The sequence below is a fragment of the Eschrichtius robustus genome, chromosome 8 (genome assembly GCF_028021215.1).
Source record: "Eschrichtius robustus isolate mEscRob2 chromosome 8, mEscRob2.pri, whole genome shotgun sequence".
Lineage (NCBI taxonomy): Eukaryota > Metazoa > Chordata > Mammalia > Artiodactyla > Eschrichtiidae > Eschrichtius > Eschrichtius robustus.
Window position 1 is genome coordinate 78,698,221 of NC_090831.1, and position 12,958 is coordinate 78,711,178.

General features: G+C 42.0%; 1 protein-coding gene across 4 annotated transcripts in view; it reads right to left on the bottom strand.

Annotated features, from left to right (window-relative positions):
- Window positions 1-12,958, bottom strand: part of OSBPL3 (oxysterol binding protein like 3) — a 193,640-nt gene that overhangs the window by 13,355 nt on the left and 167,327 nt on the right. For all 4 annotated transcript variants that reach the window (XM_068549172.1, XM_068549170.1, XM_068549171.1 and 1 more), the window contains 2 exons: window positions 3,207-3,270; window positions 163-241 (listed from right to left, as the gene is read on the bottom strand). In XM_068549172.1, coding sequence (XP_068405273.1) covers window positions 163-241; window positions 3,207-3,270 — 143 coding nt within the window. The remainder of the gene's footprint in view (window positions 1-162; window positions 242-3,206; window positions 3,271-12,958) is intronic.

Below are 12,958 nucleotides of genomic sequence, written 5' to 3' on the forward strand. Positions count from 1 at the left end.
GAACAAAAATGTGAGACTGTCAAAATGAAGAACATTTGAAGCTACTGTCAAACACATTAACAGAAAGAAACACACTCAGCACCACGGGGGCCAATGGGCATCCTGCTCCTAAACCTTGGCCCTAAATTCTATAAAGCTCCTAACCACAGAAGGAGAACTTACGCTGGCAGAGTCACATGGGTTGTGCCAATGGGAACAATTTCCATGGATTTGCCCCAGAATTTGTTCTTCCATCTCATGTCTGAAATGAAATAATACCAAATATTACATATTTAGCAGGAGAGCTAGGTAGATCAAAGTGTTCTTAGGCTGGATAAATGATCAATCACAATATAGGACAATCTCTTCATAATAAAATTCATTATTATTCAATATAAGTAGCAACTGAGTACCTGGAACAGAATCAGAGAAACTAAAATTATAAAGTCCCTCCCTTGGAAGAACTCACAGTGGGAAAGGCATACAGAAGTGAAAACAAGTAAGGCCCCCCAGAGAGGCATGGGCCATAACTGGGTATGTTGTAAGGTGAAATGGAACCAGAGAAGAAGGAAAGCCCAACATGCTTGGGGAAGGCATCAGAAGAGGCTTGTCTAAAGGGGCCGCTTAAACTGGGCTTGAAGAATAAACAGGTCACTAGGCAGAGAAAAAGCAGTTTAAGGCAGAAGACATGAGAAGACACGAGAGAACAGGGTGTGGTTCTGTCCTCTGGGTCTCAGACTGTTTAGAGAGAAGAGTAGAAAAACAGCTTCAGTGCAAAAAGCAGCGGGCTCTACAAGCTTGGCTAAGAAGTCTGAATTGGGTGCACTGGGGGAAATAAGGTTTTGTTTAGACAGAGAATTGATGTGATTAGATACAGACTTTGCCAAGATAACTGGCAGCAGTATGGAGAATGGAACAGGAGCAGGAGAGATGAGAAGCAGATGACCTGCGTGCTCAAGGGATAAATGAGGATGAAGTGAACCAGGACAGTGGTGGTAGGAATGGAGTAGAAGGGAATGATCCTGGAACCATTAAAGAAGCAGAGATAGAACTGGGTGACAAATTAGACGCAGATTGTGAAAGACGGGGAGAATTTGTGGATGATCTCAGATTCTTCCAACTTGCATGAATGGTAGTGCCATCAGGGAGACAGGGAATAGAAAAAGAAGGACAGAGGCAGATGATCCCTCTGGCTGCTGGGTGACAATACACAGACACACAGACCATAGGGGAGCAAAGGTGAATGCAGGGAGGACAGTAGCGGGTCATGGCTGTGGTCCAGGAGAGAGGTGGGCTGGGACCAGGAAGCTCCTGGGCACATATTACATGATTCTATTTATATGACATGTCCAGACTAGGCAAGTCTATAGGGACAGAAAGAAGATCGGTGGTTGCCTAAGGATGGAAGAGCTTGACAGAAATTGGAAGGTGGGGGGTGGGGAGCCATTAAAAGGTGGGAAAAGAGGTTTCTTCTTGGAGTGATGAAAATGTTCTAAAATTGATTGTAGTGATGATTGTACAGCTCTGTGAATATATGAAAAACCACTGACTTGTACCTTTTAATTAGGTGAGTTGTATAGCATATAAATTATATCTCAATAAGCTGTTACCCCCCAAAAGACAATTGGTTGTTTAAAGCAAATTAGTAACAATGTATGACAGGGTTTATAACATATGTAAGTAAAATGTTTGTCCACAATAGCAAAGGTTGGGGAAGGGGAAATAGAAGTACACTTTTGTAAGCTTCTTTTGCTATATGTTAAGTAGCATAATACCACTTGAAAAAGAGACTGTGATATGTTAAAGATATATAATATGAATCCTAAAGTAACAACTAAAAAATGGAACAAAGAAGTACAGCTAATAAGGCAACAAAGGATATACAATGGAATCATAGAAAATAATTAATCCAAAAGAACGTAAAAAAAAGAAGAAAAGGGGAACAAAGAACAGATGCAACAAACAGAAAACAAATAACAAGAGGCCAGATTTAAATCCAACTATGTTGATAATCACAATAAATGTAAATGATCTAAACAACCTAATTAAAAGGCAGAAAAATGTCAAAGTGGATAAAAAAAAGCAAGATTTGGCACTCGTGGGCTTATGGAGACATGGGATTGCCCAGGAAGAAGCTGATGAAGAAGAAGCAAAGGGAGTGGAGGAGAAAACTCTGATTGATGTAAGGAGCACACAGGAAGTACTTGAAGAAGACCCCTCCCATTACCTAATACCTAACTTAAAAAAATAATAATAAAGTGCTAACAAGGTCAATGACACAGCAATTAGGAGGTTAGAGATCTTTTGGGAATTAATTCCAGAGGGTTTCGGTGAAAGAGAAGTCTCCAGTCAAGCTTCAATTTTAAACTTTAGTAGCAAAGACTCAGAAAGGAAACCATGGTACTTGTAACCTAAACTGGTAATATTGCGTCCAGAGAGAGAAACTGGATGGCTACGAACTGGAATGGGGGAAGGAAATTTTTTCACAAAATACTCTTTCTTATCTTTTAAATTTTATAGATGCATTAAAAAAAGGCAGTGTGGCAAATTAGGTGTTAACCAGTTAGCAGAGAAAAATCTTTTAAAAAACTAACATGTGCTCATTGTTCAAAAACCTGGGATGCTCAAATTTTCTTTCTATAGCACCTTCTGACTTTGGAATAAATAATTTAACAAAATTAATTAATCCATTTAGGAAATATTTGCAGCCTTATTTATGCTTCAGAGCAAGCCATCCCTTCCCAAATTCAAAATATAATAAACTGAATACAGGAACAACCCCAAACTGAAAAAAAAGTCAGTAACGTAAAATTTCAGAAATCAAATTTAAAGCTTTCAAAAGCAAAAGAACCCTCTGCTGTCTAGAATCTGATAAATAACTGTAAATACTTAATGTCTTGAAATACATGAGGCATTTCAAATGGCCGTGGAATGCGATAAAGGAAAAATTATAGCAATAAACAATGGTGCTGGCCCAGACAAAGACTGAGGATTTTTAAAGAAGAGAACAACTAAATTATCCTCCAGAATCTTGAATTATGAAGTCGACAAATGGCAGTTATTGTTCAGAGGTGAGAGGCAAGAACATCAAGTGGTACAGTTTCTTCCAATAAGGCCCAAGTCCAGGGCCCACTTTTGATCTTAACAAGCATTTACAGTAGGTTCCTGAATAAAATAAATTATACCATTACACAAAATGATAGAAGTCAAATATATTAGCACGTTACCTTGCCAGAAAACAAAATTTCCAGACTCAGCGTGACATGCAGAAATAGGTGGATGGTGGCTGACCTGATGGAAACAAAGGCGAAGAAACAAAAAATTAACTTTTGTGTCTCATGAAATCCATTCTTTCTCCCTTGCACTGAGATGTAATACAACTGCAGCGTCTAACTGAATGGAAACTTGTTTAGTTTCCCTTCGATAAGTCTGTCCTCAAGAGGGTGCTCCTGACATAGTCAGCTCTGTCTTGCTCAAATTTGTCAGGAAAAAGCCTGTGAATGGAAGCCTCCAGAAGCCTGGGGAAAAAGCAGCCAAGTGGTGAGTGATGAGGGTAGAGACGTGTTTTGAAAGACATGAAAACAAAAGCAGAGATGCAAGGGCTGCCCACTTATAAATCATCTAATCTGACATTAGCTACCAAGGTCAAAATCAATGCTATTCTGAAAGTACCCACAAATGTTTTAATTAAGATGTCAAATAGTAGAACCTTTTAAATGTTACGTAAATATTCCTAAGCAACACACAAATGCTCTTTGGCTCAGCAGATTTTACTCTTTTGAAAACTCTGCATCACATAGTCCAGCCACTTTTTAAATCACTGACAAGAAGACGAATCCAAGATAGTTTTTTTTTAAAAAAAATGTTTTTATAAAAAAAGAGCTAAACAATTATGGAAGAAATGTTAGTCAATTGCTAAGAAAAAAATTTTTGTTCATTTTTGTTCATTCTTTGTTCATAAAAATATCTTGAGTAAATATGCAATTACATTCTAGAAAAGAGAGTCCCGTGTAACAGAGACTGTAGCTCATTTCCCTGCCTTTATCACTGAGGTCATTACTTCTGTTTTATTCACTAATGAAGAAGCTAAAGAGAAAATGACTCCTCAGTTAATTTCCTCATTATCTCAGTAACATGCAAGGCACGAGAGCAGTATATGTGCTGTTATCATAATTCAGCATTAGTAAAACCAGAGTAATGCTGCTAGCGGTGTTTCCAGATATTTCTCTGACTTAGCTGGTTCTTAGCAAAGGTATCTTACGTTTAGGGCATTTGGGCCAAAGCCAACATATTACATATGAGGAGACTGAAACTAGAAAGACTAAGTAACAGCAACGTTTCCGAAACACACTGATAGGGAAGAAGTAGAGGTAAAACCCAGCATTTTTGGTTTACAGATGGTTTTCAAAAAAGTTTCCAAAAAAAAAAAAATCCGTAAGCAGCCACACCCTGTTTTCAAACATATCTTATCAAGAACTCAATATACTCAGAGCCCGGCTTGAGGTGAACAGGTGTGGCAGGAAGTGGGGATGACCAATCCACAACCACTCGCCTTGCTCTGGACCCTGGACTGCAGTGAGGAACACGGTTTAAGAACCACTTCTGTGGCCCTCCTCCAGGTGGAGAACGGCAGGGACAGGATAATCGTGAGTCACGCCACACACACGTTCAACTGATGGGAGCGCAATGGTGCCAGCTTGGCTCGGAGAAAAGTAGGGACAAAGATGTCAACAGGGCAGGCATCTTTCAGATCTTGATGAACATAAATCCCACATCCAATATGAGGTGGGAGGTGCACATTTACCGTCCCTTGATGGTCTTAATTCTCAGAGGCCTCTTGAGAATGTGAGTCCCCATCCCGTGCCTATGGGCTTTTCAGCTCAAACACAGAATTAGAAACCTCACTCCTAAAATGCAACTCTCTGCTTTCCTTCATCGTCTTCTTTTTCAATCCAACCCCCTGAAGATACTTCATAATATCACAAACCGCTACACCCCTGTTTTCCCTTCTTTTCCCACTAGCTCTCAACAAAAACAGTGGAGTTAACTTTTAAACCTCAGGATCATAAAAAACTAAACTAGGGCAAGACAATACCAGCCCCTCACTTCTTCACTCCACCTGCCCTATCCAGCCCCAGTGGAGGGGAGAGGAGCTATGGAATGTTCCCCTGCCCCATAATGGGGGCATATTTTAAAGTAGATTATTATAAAGTAGATCATATTCATTCCCACGGAAATTCTGTAGTAAAAAATGTAAAGATCACAGCCTTTATCAAGAATTTGGCATTTTATAAGTCTGGCTAAATATAAACATCAAAGCAAAATATAATACATAAAAACTATAAATTCTTCTGTAATAGTTTAAAATCCCATAATACAAGGATAAATATACTGTTCATATGAATTATAAAAGAAAGCCTATCATACCATAAAGTATACATATGTCCCATAAAATGCTTATTTGACCTTTTAAAATGATTGTGTCAGATTAATGAATCAATGCTTAGCAAAGCGCCTTTAGATGGGGTCCAAGGGATGTTTTCTGAATGCATTAATCTCAACATTGAAATATCAGTGATTTGGCTTATTTCTTTCTGGCTTAAAATGGCCTTTGGGAGTGATTTATTTGGCGCACATGGCTTTTCAGAAGTTTACAAAGCTTTCCAGGGAAATTAAATTGATGCCTTATTTTTCTTTGATATATTTCTTCACAACAGGTTATTTATTCACGAAACACTTCTGAAGCCTCTGCCATGTGCTGCATGAGTGTCAGAGAGTGAGGGAGAGCTTCTGGAGTCCCACAGATCTAGAACCTAACTGTGCAATAGCATCTACTGGCTGTATGACCTTGAGTGTGTTTTAAAACCCTCTGGGCCCCAATTACCTCATCTGTAAAATAGGGCTAGTACCACTGACTTTGCAAACCCAAAAAGACAACACATGGAAAGTGCCAGGATCATATGCTGGTATGGAGTAAGCAGAGATTAAATTTTAACTTTTTGTCATGAGTGGTATTTCCACTTAGCTCTCACGGTCACCTTGTGCCTTCATTACCCTTATTTTATAAATTAGGAAACGGGTTCTTTCCAGTGAAGAGCCTGCCCAACGTTACACAGTTAATCAGTGATGAGGGTAGTGTTTTAAACCCAGGTCCTCTGACTTCAAATCCAGTGCTGTTTCCTGCAATGCCTCCGCTGCTCCTCAATGGCTGCTCTCAAAGTTGGGCTCTGGTCCCTCCCCAGAGCCTCGGCACACCATTAATGTCCCATCTCATGGATACTTGGAGAAGGAATCTTCTGAGTCTGACCTTTCCAACCTCTCTCTCATTTATTTCTTTGTAAAATGAGGTCTGAGAATCCCTCTGGCTTCAAAATGCTATCATTCTAACATCTGTTTTCTTTGAATCCTAGCATCAGAGGCGGCAGTGGATGCCAGACAACTGGAGAAGATTCTATTAAGTCTTTGATTAATTTTAATACCCACGGAAAGGGGTAATTCACAGTTAACCATTTAATCTTTGTTGACGGTAATCTCTCTAAAATCTACTGGAATAGAGAATAATGTGCACAATCGAACCTGTGTTTGCTAGTACGGGATTTGGTTGAGTTTCTCTTCTCATACATTGTAACCCAGGCATAGAAAGGCACTAGATTTTGAGTCTGAACTGATTCAGCCCCGCAGTAGACACTGTCTGTTAGCCTGCTAGCTAAAGCCACTTTAGACTAGTTTTTTTAGTATCTCTATCACTTCCTCTCCATTCCAATCAAATAAGAGCAATTTCTGACTGGTAAGGATTCTCAAACATTCAGGAAATTAGTTTACATGGTTTTTATTGTGCAAATATTTATATGTATCTTTTTTTCTACAATCCCAAAGTCAATGAGTTCCCATGGCAGTTAAGAATTCTTGTAATTTATTTGTGTACCTGAGGTCTTTCTTCACCCTGACCTAATCATTTTTGATTTATGCTTTGAGAATGCACTTTATATGAGGTGGGTGGTAAGGAGAGGAGAATACGGGTCAAGAGTGCATTTCAATATGTGTGTAATTTGTAGGTTTTTCTTCTTCAGATTTAGAAAAATAAACCCTTAAATACATCAATTCTGCAGCGGTCCAGAGACATAACTATAGAGTCCTCCTAGTTCTGGACGCGTCTCTAACCATGAAGCGCTGCTTGTGGAAAAGAGAACAAGTGGCAGGTCAAAAATCACCCATGGAGGGGACCAAGGCATTCATCAAACATTTGCTGATTGCCTGTGATGTGTCAGGCACTGTCTTAGTCACTGTGGATACAATGAGAAACAAAAGAAACAAAAATCTTTACCCTCCTGGAGTTTACATTTTAGTGCAGAAGTGGGTGAGACAGACTATTAAACAAATAAGCACATAATTTGTCAGTAGTAACATGTGAAGGAGAAGAAAGCAAGGATGAGGATGGAGGATGGGGGATGGTGAGTGGAAGTATCATATCAGACAGGGTGGTAGGGGCAGGACTCTGTGATAGAAACCTCTGAGACTAAGAGAAATAAGGCAGTTAACCGCACGGATAGCTGGGGGAAGTATGTCCAGGTCAGAGGACACAGCCACTACCCAGGGCTGACAAATGCCCGATATGTTTTAGGAGAAGCAAAAAGGCCAGCATGGCTAAAGCTGAATGAGTCAAAGTGGGAGGAGGCATGACATCTGGGGGTGGCATCTTGGAGGGCTTTGTGGGCCATAGCCAGGACTTGGGATTTGATTCCAAGTGACTGGGGAAATCGTTAGAGCAATCACTCTGGCTGCTGAGTGCAGAACTGGCTATGGAAACAAGAGACCAGTTGATGAGTCTGTCGCCACAAGCCCAGTCACTGATGCCGATGGCTTGGGCTTGGTGGCCAGCACCAGTGGGGTGGCAGTGAAAATGGCTGGTTTTGGAAGGAAGATCCTAGGATTTGCTGATGAATAGGATGTGGATTTTAAGAGAAAGCTATTAAGGAGGATGCCAAGGATACTGGCCTGATTGGGGGGAGAATACAGCTGCCAATTATTTTCTCTTCCCCTAAGTTCAGAGTTAAGCACTTATTTGATAAATACACGGTTTCTTTAAAAGAAAACAAAAACCAAAAACTACATTAAGTAATGACTTGACCTAGAAATGCAGAAGCACTGGTTTAGTCACCTTATAGTTGATTTATTGCTTATTTTATTTGAACAGCTTGAATTTCCCCTGATAATGTCTTTAAACAAGCTGCCACCTTAATCAGAAGTAAATAACCCTGCCTACTAGTAGATAAAAGAACTATTCAGACGGGTGATGTGGGTGTGCACGGGGGGAAGTGATAAGTATGGTATTTTTAAATCCAGCCAAGAATGTTTGTTCAGACTTCTGATGAGTAACAGAAAAGGAAGAAGGGCTGAGCCCATGAAGCAGAAGAAAAAAGACTTCATTTGAATCTCTCACATTTTAGTAGCTCAATAACTCTGCTCAGCTTTTCTGTCAGAAACTCAACAGTAGTGGCTGGGTGGGTAAATGGTGAAAATGGCTTGAACAGTGACCTGACAACTGAAGCTCCAGGTAATTAGGAAAAGCCACTTTTAGACAATAGCTTAACTGCTTATCCTTTATAGACACCAACTTTTGTACTTTTGTTCCCAAAGGTACAAAAAACAGAAGCAGAGCAAACTGAAATGAGTTTTCTCACCCGTCCAGTCCCTGATGAAGGTCCACCCAGGCTGCCCGAGAACCAAGGAGGAAGAACCTGCAGGCAGGATCCTCGGTCCCTGACAAGGGAAAGGAAGTCCTTTCCTTCTGGATTCCCTTGGAAAAAAAAGGAAACTCCTCCCCTGAGAAGGTGGAACAGTCAGAGGTTAGCACATATGACGGGAATGTTTATGATGGATTCCTGAATGTTCCTTGTTCACAAAGGCCACTGCCCAGCCCACAATGGGAGTTGAGAACAAAGTCCTACGTGAGTTTGGAGGATGAAAGGTTTACGTGACAATGAGAGGCAAAACCCCATAGTCTGAACAGTGTACAAAAGGCTGTTTTCACATCGGCAGCTGATGACTCCGGCAGCTCTGAGCGCTAAACCCACACAAGAGACACCAAAAAAAGGTGAGGGAGAGAGGGTGCTGGAATAGAAACCGAGGGTGCAGCTGAGGGCCACTGGAGGGCGCTGATGGGCCTAGGCGTCAGTTTCCTCACCTGTAACTGAACCTCACCCCACGTGCCACACAGCGGTATTGCGAAGATCAAATAAGGTCCTGCACAAGTTTGAAAAGCATAAAGCACCCTGCAAGCATAATACTAGTTAATTGTTAGGAGGAAAACTTGAACAGCAAATGCTTTCTCTCGTTTCTGACTGCACGAGTCATTTCGCTCCTGCATTTTTGGGTCTTCTAGGTGAGATACAAGGTAAAGGGGGCAAGCTTCCACGTAGCTGAACTCTGTGCAGTAGCACTTACTTCAACTTCCTGAATCACCGACGACTCCAAACATCCCCATACCCACCAAAACCACAAGCCACAAAACCTAAGGGCTTGGAGTAAAGGGATAGACATCACTTTCCAAATCACCTGACTCTGCTGTCTGGAAAACTCAGTAGAAAAGCTGAGTTATCTTTGTTTCTTTCCAGGTCCTTTCACTTGGAGAGATGATTTCCATCAATGTCCTCCTTAGAATAAAATTCCACCCCAAAATCTTAATTCGGGGTCCTGTTCACTTTCTTATGTTAGTCATTCAGCAAGCTCTACTCATTGTAGAGAGATACAAGAAAGCAAAGAAGCCCCAAACTCTGAAAGCGGAAGTCCATCACCTACACCTAATGGACAAGGGTAGAGTCATGCTGTCTCCATAACAGAACGTCTCCTGGGACAGAAGCAGGAGAAGCCAGACTGGCAGGTACCAGCATGAAACAGAATAAATGCTCTGGCACTCTCTTTAGATGTGTTAAATCAGAAAGCCTTCATGCACAACGGGTCGCCAGGTCAGCATAACCAACAAGGGCGAGAGAGGGAGTGGGGGAGGCTGAATTGATGTTTCTCCTGCTGGCCGGGAAAGGAGGGCCCTGGTCAAAACCCTTTTCACTTCTGCGGCAGTGGACAGCCTGCCACATTGAATTAAATAGACACCTCTCCTTCTCACCGTACACTTACCTGATGACTACAATTCTGTCTTCCTAAGTAGTCTATGGGGAAAGCATCACTGGTCAGGCTGACCAAAGCCATCTGGTCCCCATGGCAGGTCTATTTTTCATGCTAAAGGCATATAGTAGCATTCTGGTTTATACATGTCTCTTATAACCTTAGCTAGTGTGATTCTGTCCCTGAGAGGCTCATCCATTCTCAGGTATATTTAAAGAATCAACTATCTAGCCCATAAGGCTAAATTCAAGACAGATGAAGTGGCTCCCTCATGATCAGGACTGGTGGTATCCCCATGGTGAAGCCAGCTGTGAGGACTCCTGGGTGCCTCGTGGCTGGCTTTGTGTCAGAGACTCACCAGTGACGTTATGCCACCTTCAAACCACTTGAATCAGTAGAGTAGATATAGCATATCTTATTTCAACACTCCTCTAAATGTTCTTAACACTGTGTATTAAAAAGCACTTTAAGAGTTGCCTCTAAATATAAGAGCAACAACCAGGTACTGAATGTGCTTTATATATCAGTGTGTTATTTCACTTAGCCTTCCTGCAACCTATGAGCTAAGCATGATCATTCCTATTTTACAGATAATGAAACAACTGAGTTTCAGAAAGTTTAAGTAGCTCATACAAGGCCACACACAAAGTGGTGGGGTTAGGATTTTAAAGCAGGTCCATATTACACCCAGCATGCCCTATGCTACTAACAACGACCAGATCTCTTTCTTGCTTATTTCCTTGGGATCCATTTCATGGAACTAAAGACTAGGTTATGTAATGCTCTTTCCGTCTCTGTGCACATGCGCCCAGGAGCTCTGCTTTCTCTCTCCCTGCCACCACAGTGGAACCACGTGCAGATCCTGAATCAGCCCTGCCCCATCAAGGGCTTGTGGGATTGAAGCTCAGCTTTACACAAGCTCACGTTACTACTCTTTTCTTCTACCTATTCATCCTGTCCTGATTGTCTGCTGTAGTTTGGAGCTATTTTTGGCCTTTGTTTTTTCACATGAGTGCATGTAATACCATGGAAACCAAATTATATTTTCATTTATTCACATTCCATTTTAGATTTAGTACTTAAATAACCCAGTTGAATTTGAATCAGATTATCTTACCCTTTAACTACGGATTTAACCCCCTACCGCCCCACTATCAGTGTTCAACTTCTCGTTTTAGCTGTTAACTGGAAAGCGATTGAAAATGTGCTTTGGGATTATCGTACAGTCATTTTCCTTTGAGTTTCAGAGAACACTGCTCATAATTCACAGTTAAGACAACCACCGTCTTCCTAAGTCTCTCAGCCACACCACCCTCCTGTTCCTACTCCCATAATACCAGTCCACTGATAAAGAAGGCAGCAAGATAACAGAAGGCAAATAATGTTTTAGCAACCCATCCCTTTTTCCTCAGTTTTCTAAGAATTGAGAGGGGAGAAATGTATCAATGATGTTTCATGTTCCCAGGTTGACATTTAGGGATATACAGACGGTAGACACATTCAGGTGCTGCCTTAACCAGATGGGAGAGAAATGGTCTTTATTTTCAGGCAGGATGCACTCTATTTTAGCTAAACAATTCCTTACTGACAGAGGTCTTTGATGTCCCCAACATTCCACTATTGCAAACCATGCTGTCATACGTCAATAACGACAACAAACCTTCATATAACACTTTATACTTCGAGTATAAGTGCTCTAAGTGCTAGTGAGAGGGAGAGCTGAGATTTGAATCTAGGCTGGCTGACTCCAGAGATACTGTTCTTGAATATTATTCTCTGCTAACTCAGGTGGGAAGGGTCTTGTGGAACTTCCTCAGGGAACTCAGGCTGCATAAGCATAAGGTATGTCCATCCACAGGATGAGGGACAGGCATTCTTGTCTGCCCCCAGCTCCCACCCACTGCAGTATCCCAGCACCTGGAACAGTGACAGGCAGGTGGTATAATCTCGAGACATATTTATGGATGGAATGAATAGATACACGAATGAATGATTCCTCTTAAATCAAAATCAAGAGTAATGTGTTTCTTTGGTGCTGCCCCTTCTGATGGGGGTGCTCCTGCTCTAGAAGGACGATTCAGCAAGCTAGGGTGCACACTTTAAATCTCTAAGTTGCAGTTGGGCAAATGCTTCGTGCTTTAAAAGTCCCTCCCCACACACTTATACCACAGAAGTCCACCCACTGGAGGCAAGGTTCTGAGCCCCACGTCAGGCTTCCAAACCTGGGGATCGAGCAACGGGAGGAGGAATTCCCAGAGAATCAGACTTTGAAGGCTAGTGGGATTTGATTGCAGGACTTCAACAGAACTGGGGGAAACAGAGACTCCACTCTTGGAGGGCACACACAAAGTAGTGTGTGCATCGGGACCCAGGGAAAGGAGCAGTGACCCCATAGGAGACTGAACCAGACCTACCTGCTGGTGTTGGAGGGTCTCCTGCAGAGGCAGGGGGTGGCTCTGTCTCACCGTGAGGACAAGGACACTGGCAACAGAAGTTCTGGGAAGTACTCCTTGGCGTGAGCCCTCCCAGAGTCTGCCATTAGCCCCACCAAAGAGCCCAGGTAGGCTCCAGTGTTGGGTTGCCTCAGGGCAAACAACCAACAGGGAGGGAACCCAGCCCCACCCATGAGCAGTCAAGCTGATTAAAGGTTTACTAAGCTCTGCCCAGCAGAGCAACAGCCAGCTCTACCCACCACCAGTCCCTCCCATGAGGAAACCTGCACAAGCCTCTTAGATAGCCTCATCCATCAGAGGGCAGACAGCAGAAGCAAGAAGAACTAAAATCCTACAGCCTGTGGAAAAAAAAAAAACACATTCACAGAAAGATAGACAAGATGAAAAGGCAGAGGGCTATGTAC